The 6,000-nt window shown below is 35.8% G+C and overlaps 2 protein-coding genes across 2 annotated transcripts in view; one reads left to right on the forward strand and one right to left on the reverse strand.

Moving 5' to 3' along the window:
- cacna2d4b (calcium channel, voltage-dependent, alpha 2/delta subunit 4b) overlaps positions 1–2,312 on the reverse strand; it is a 51,676-nt gene extending 49,364 nt beyond the window's left edge. Inside the window, exon 1 of the mRNA XM_073832219.1 lies at positions 623–2,312. Coding sequence (XP_073688320.1) covers positions 623–723 — 101 coding nt within the window. The 5' untranslated portion in view covers positions 724–2,312. The remainder of the gene's footprint in view (positions 1–622) is intronic.
- A 1,162-nt stretch (positions 2,313–3,474) lies between these two features.
- The window catches only part of isg20 (interferon stimulated exonuclease gene), a 45,981-nt gene continuing 43,455 nt past the window's right edge, over positions 3,475–6,000 (forward strand). Inside the window, exons 1-2 of the mRNA XM_073831384.1 lie at positions 3,475–3,628; positions 4,056–4,708. Coding sequence (XP_073687485.1) covers positions 4,076–4,708 — 633 coding nt within the window. The 5' untranslated portion in view covers positions 3,475–3,628; positions 4,056–4,075. The remainder of the gene's footprint in view (positions 3,629–4,055; positions 4,709–6,000) is intronic.

Consider the following 6,000-nt stretch of genomic DNA (forward strand, 5'->3'; position numbering starts at 1 on the left):
ACATAGTCTTTTTTGTTCATTTGATGGAAGTCAGTGGTCACCACAATGGTTTGGTTACCAAAATTCTTCAAAATATCATCTTTTGTGTTTCACAGAAGACAAAAAAACATTATTTATAGTTATATAATAATTATAGAATTTATTATAGATTTTATTTTTCTGTGTTAGTAATTAATGAGGGAATTATATCACCAAATTATCTTCATGTCTCCATCTTAAAATATTTTCACTGCCGCTTACGTATGCCGAATAGTGTCTGCCATCTGCTATTGCACTGAATGACTTCCAAGCCTCGTGAGAACTGAATTTTACACCTCAACAAACTCAGGGAATCAGGGAATTACTAAAAATGCTCACACAACTCTCAGAGCAATTCCTCTTCCTGTCTCATTTGAATTTCTAATGTGCATGGAACTGAAGACACCACAGTGCAAATTAGACCCTGAAATAGTCTGTCTGGTCTTACAAGCATGTACCAAAACCATTGGCTGAACAAAAAGAACAGTAACACATAGGAAACAAAACATCATCAACAGTGATTTTCACCCGGAAACACATTTAAACGAAGGCAGTTTTTGACAAAATTAAGGTGCTAAACATCTGAAATGAAGGTGAATCTTACGTTTCAGGTGGAATCTTCATTTGAGCATGTGTAAAGATACACAGCCAGCCTGTGTAGACCATGAAGAATGTGACCCAAGAAAACCCTCTGGTGTTATACATGATGCTGACATCTATCCTTAAGAAGAAGGTCCTGAGAATCCACTACTCTAGTAGGACAACTAAAACCCAACGTCCATTCCACTCACTTCCATTCATGTTGGCCTAAATAGTTTGAAACGTCTCTTCAAACCCTTCTGAGCTTCACATCAACTGAACTCAAACATCCAAAAGTTCTTGGAGGGCCTGGTGATCCACATCAGCGGACTCCTAATCACACTCAGATCTTCCAGAAACTTCTCAAACTCCCACTGAGCTGCATGGAGTAATCAACACTTCTCATATGCAGGATGATACCGATAATCCAAGTAATCCACTTAATGTTATCATTAGGTTCTTCGTTCTTCGTGTTAAACTCAGGTGAACATGATATCAGTTTTTAAAGATGTTCTCCATCATGTCATCTGCAAAGCATCACACTTGAAAGATGTTCTCCAAAGTTCCATGGTTCTTAGAATAAAATAGTCCCCGTTGTAATATATAAATCAAGCAAATGCAAGCACAGTGCTGCAGCTGAGATTCACTTCCAGAGCATCCAATCCTCCATCACCCAATTTACAGTGTAATCCACTTGGATTACAATCTCTCCACACAGTGGGTTCATAAGCGTGGGGAGGGGAGATGGAGAGAGGAGAAAAGGGTGGGCACACTGGAGAGACGCAGCGGATTGGGCGAGTAAGAGTTTTGTTGTCACTAAGAGGATTAGTAGTGATTTCAGGAGGTTGGCCCATGTCCATCCAATCAGTGTAAGTGAACAGCTGTGGTTTGTAGATGGACAAGGCCATCTAGTGGGGATACGACAGATAATATAATGACCCATCCATCCTGTATGACTTTCTTTCTAAAGCTTTTGAAGAATAGTTTATGATAATTTCATGTTTTTCAAAGCAAAAAAGGCCTTAGATGACCACAATGTGAACACTGAACTGTTATTTACTATCTGTCATGTGACTTTTGCTTAGGAACTAAGTTGTCCACCATTTGCTCTTTAAAAAATAAGCTTTTTAAGCAGCAAACAACTCTATAAATCAGAAAATAATGAGAACCACAGTATATACAGTTGAAGTCAAGAGTTTACATACACCTTGCAGAATCTGCAAAATGTTAATTATTTTACCAAAATAAGAGGGATCATACAAAATGCATGTTATTTTTTATTTAGTACTGACCTGAATAAGATGTTTCACATAAAAGACGTTCACATATAGTCAACAAGAGAAAATAACTGTTGTTGAATTTATAAAAATTACCCCGTTCAAACGTTTACATACAGTTTGTTAATACTGTGTTGTTACCTGTTTTTTTGTGATAGTTGTTCATGAGTTCCTTGTTTGTCCTCAGCAGTTAAACTGCAGGCTGTTTTTCAGAAAAATCCTTCAGGTCCCACAAATTCTTTGGTTTTTCAGCATTTTTGTGTATTTAAATCCTTTCCAACAATCACTGTATGATTTTGAGAACCATCTTTTTACACACTGAGGACAACTGAGGGACTTAGGGATATGCAACTATTACAGAAGGTTAAAACGCTCACTGATGCTGCAGAAAGAAAAACGGTGCATTAAGAGCCGAATAAAGATGTGTACATTTTTATAATTTTACCTAAATATATATATATATTTTTTTTTCTTCATTTAGTACTGCCCTTCAGAAGCTACAGAAGATACTTACATGTTTTCTAGAAGACAAAATAAGTTAAATTTACCCTGATCTATAGATTCAAAAAGTTTTCATCCCCCGGCTCGTAATGCATCGTTTTTTCTTCTGGAGCATCAGTGAGCATTTGAACCTTCTGTAATAGTTGCATATGAGTCCCTCAGTTGTCCTCAGTGTAAAAAGATGGATCTCAAAATTCTACAGTCATTATTGGAAAGAGTTCTGATGTGCATCTGAGAATAAAAGAGAGAAACACGCACAATATTACAGATGATTCACACACAACATACAGTATATCAAGATCATCATGATCAACTCCAACTTGAGAAAAAAGGCCAGACACACTTACAAGCACTTAAAACAGAGCTCTAATCCAATGGTGTCCAAGGTTCTCCAGAAATATGCTCAAATGCATTACAATTCACAAGAAAAAACTTTACGATGATTTCTGTATCTAGTAGTCAAATATAAAGCCTATCGCTTATGTGTCTGAATTTAGTATCTTGCTAGCTGTCAAATTCCTTCAGACTGTATTGATATTTGTGACCCTGGACCACAAAGCCAGTTTTAAGTAGCACAGGAATATTTTTAGCAATAGCCAACAGTACATTGTATGGGTCAAAATTATCGATTTTTCTTTTGTGACAAAAATCATTAGGAAAGTAAGTAAAGATAATGTTCCATTAAGATATTTTATACATTTCCAACTGTAAATACATCAAAACGTAATTTTTGATTAATAGTATGCATTGCTAAGAACTTAATTCGAACAACTTCAAAGGCGATTTTCTCAATATTTAGTTTTTTTTGGGGTTTTTTTTGTTTGCACCCTCATATTTTTTTTACATTGTCCTATCCTAACAAGCCATACATCAATGGAAAGTTTATTTATTCAGCTTCCAGATGATAAATCTCAATTTCATAAAATTTAACCTTATTACTGCTTTTGTGGTCCAGGGTCACATTTTGTATTGTTGTCATTTATCCATTAGCATTTTATTTAGCGTAACGTTACTAATTCAGTTGACTTCCATTCATAAAAACAATCTCTATCGTAATTCCGCTGTCCACACTTCGATTTACATAACAACAAAACTTGCCTTGGGAGGGATCTCTGTACTGTCATTTGTTTCGACCAATCAGAGTGCAAGACTTTAGAAACAGGTTGGCCAATCAAATCGCTGGATTTGGGTCTCGTCTGGGCATGTTCTTGTAGCCCTGCTTCTCCGGAACCACGTGTAAGCAGAGGTATAAGGTACTGTATGAAATTAAAGAAGTAATAATTATTATTGATTCGAAGTATATTATTATTATTGTTGGAATGTTTTACAATGTAATATTATCTAGGGTTTGTATTGTTATTAAACGTAAAACGCGACATATTTCGTTATTGTTTCTATGCTAAATGGTTAGCTAGTCAGTGCTAATTGACTATACTGTATGATCACGATTAAGATTTATATAGAGAGCGGTAAATAATTGCCAGTTTAAGATTATCTCTTTTCCTTAGAGGATCATATAGTCAAATATAGAGTTAATGTTGTTCATGTGTTTTAACTTAGGACCTTTCAAGCTGTCTTAATTCGTTCATATTACATCTTTGGGTTTTATTTGTCATGTATATCTTAGAATAATATAACTTGATTATTGAATAAACAAAAGTGTCTTCTATTTTTTGGCAGCTGTAAAACATCCTGACATAATGTCTGCTTCGCCTACCAGCAATGGTGTGGACCGAAATATGTCAGCCACCAACAAAGAAACAAGCACTATTTCTCAGCAAGCTAAAAGACGAAGAAAAAAGAATAAACGCAAAAAATCCCAAACTGGATTCCATCCAGTGTTAGTTGAACAGCAAAGAGGAATGAAACGAAAGTTAGATGAGCTTTTGGAAAACGAGACTGAGTGTGTGGAACATGGAGATGTTTCAGATTCTGTATCTGAACAGTCAAATCATATGCAATTCAAAAGGTCCAGAATAACCCCTTCTACACTGGGAAATGCGGATAAGGTTGCATTACCTTTCACTGACTGCTTGGAGGTGGATAGTGGCTTTTCGTCTGAATCCAGCCCTCCCACTAGTGGCAGGAGTTCGCCATTTTTGGGAATGGACCACTCTAAGTTTGTTGCTATGGACTGTGAAATGGTTGGGACTGGACCTGGCGGAAAATGTAGTGAAGTGGCACGCTGTAGTATAGTGGATTATTATGGTAATGTTTTGTATGACAAATATATTTTACCTCAGCGTCCAGTCACAGACTACCGAACAAGATGGAGTGGCATTAGGAAATATCATTTACAACAGGCAGTGCCTTTTGTGGACGCTCAGAAAGAGGTGAGGAGGCACTATATGTAACTGCAGTGAATATACAAGCTTCTGTTCATGTGGGCTTATTTGCTTTGCTTTAATTTGAGGTTGTGTAGTTGTTATGAACAATAATTATTTATAATGTGTGACACTGGACCACAAAACCATAAGGGTCAATTTTTGATTGACCCTATTTACACATTGGAAGCTGATTTAACAAGCTTTCCGTTGATGTATGGTTTGTTAGGATAGGACACTTTGGCCGAGATACAACTATTTGAAAATCTGAGGGTGCAAAAAACAAAATATTGAGAAAATCACCTTTAAAGTTGTCCAGCTGAAGTTCTTAGCAATGCATATTACTAATCAGAAATGAAGTTTTGATATATTTATGGTTGGAAAGTTACAAAATATCTTAATGGAACATTATCTATACTTAACCCTTGTGCATTGTTTCAATTTACAACCTTTCGTTATGTTTCGTGGCTGAAAACAGCCACTACTTTAAACTGCTGTAAAAATGTATCAGATAAATATTTTTTTCAAATTTTTTTGCATAAATCTATTAATCAATCTCAGTCCTGCTCAAAAATACTAAATGTTAAAAAATAATTCAGGATTTTAACTCTTTAATTGCCAAATTCCTAAATGATGTCACTGATTTTGGGAAAAAAAAAACACAAAATTACTCATTTTCAATATAAAAGGTAATTGTGGCCTGGATTTTTTTTTACCTTTTTAACAGTCTTGGACATGTGAAAGATTAGTGAGAACATTGGCTTTCATGCATTGTTAGTTTTGGCGCAGCATCAGATTTTCATTTTTTCTCCCTCATTTATTGTTTGTGGCTGTTTTTGCCCCATTGACTTCCATTATAACCACATTTTTTGATTGCAAAGCCATGACACCATATAATGCTGAATTCTTGATTGTTTGTGGTTTTCCCTGTTGGGAAGGGGTCAAATTTGTAAATTGTACTGTTGATTATCAGTTGGCCCCATTAACCCTTTAGATAGGCCTTTGCAAAAAAAAGCTTAGTTTTACATAGAGTTCTATGGAGTATAACGGCATATTATAGTGTGCGTGTATGTATGTGTGTGTGAGCGTGTGTGAGTGTGTGAAAGTGTGTGCGAGTGTATGAGAGTGTGTGTGAGTGTCTGTGAGTGTGAGAGAGACCTCTGTGCACCTTGATACACCTCAGAAAATCAAAAAAAGCACCTCAGCTCTCAGAACTATATGGTAAACAAATACATAAATATACTTTCTTTATTTTTGTTTACTCCATGTCGTTCTGAGAGCTGAGGTGCTTATTTAGATTT

Source organism: Garra rufa, chromosome 25 (assembly GCF_049309525.1).
Source record: "Garra rufa chromosome 25, GarRuf1.0, whole genome shotgun sequence".
In the NCBI taxonomy this organism is placed as follows: domain Eukaryota; kingdom Metazoa; phylum Chordata; class Actinopteri; order Cypriniformes; family Cyprinidae; genus Garra; species Garra rufa.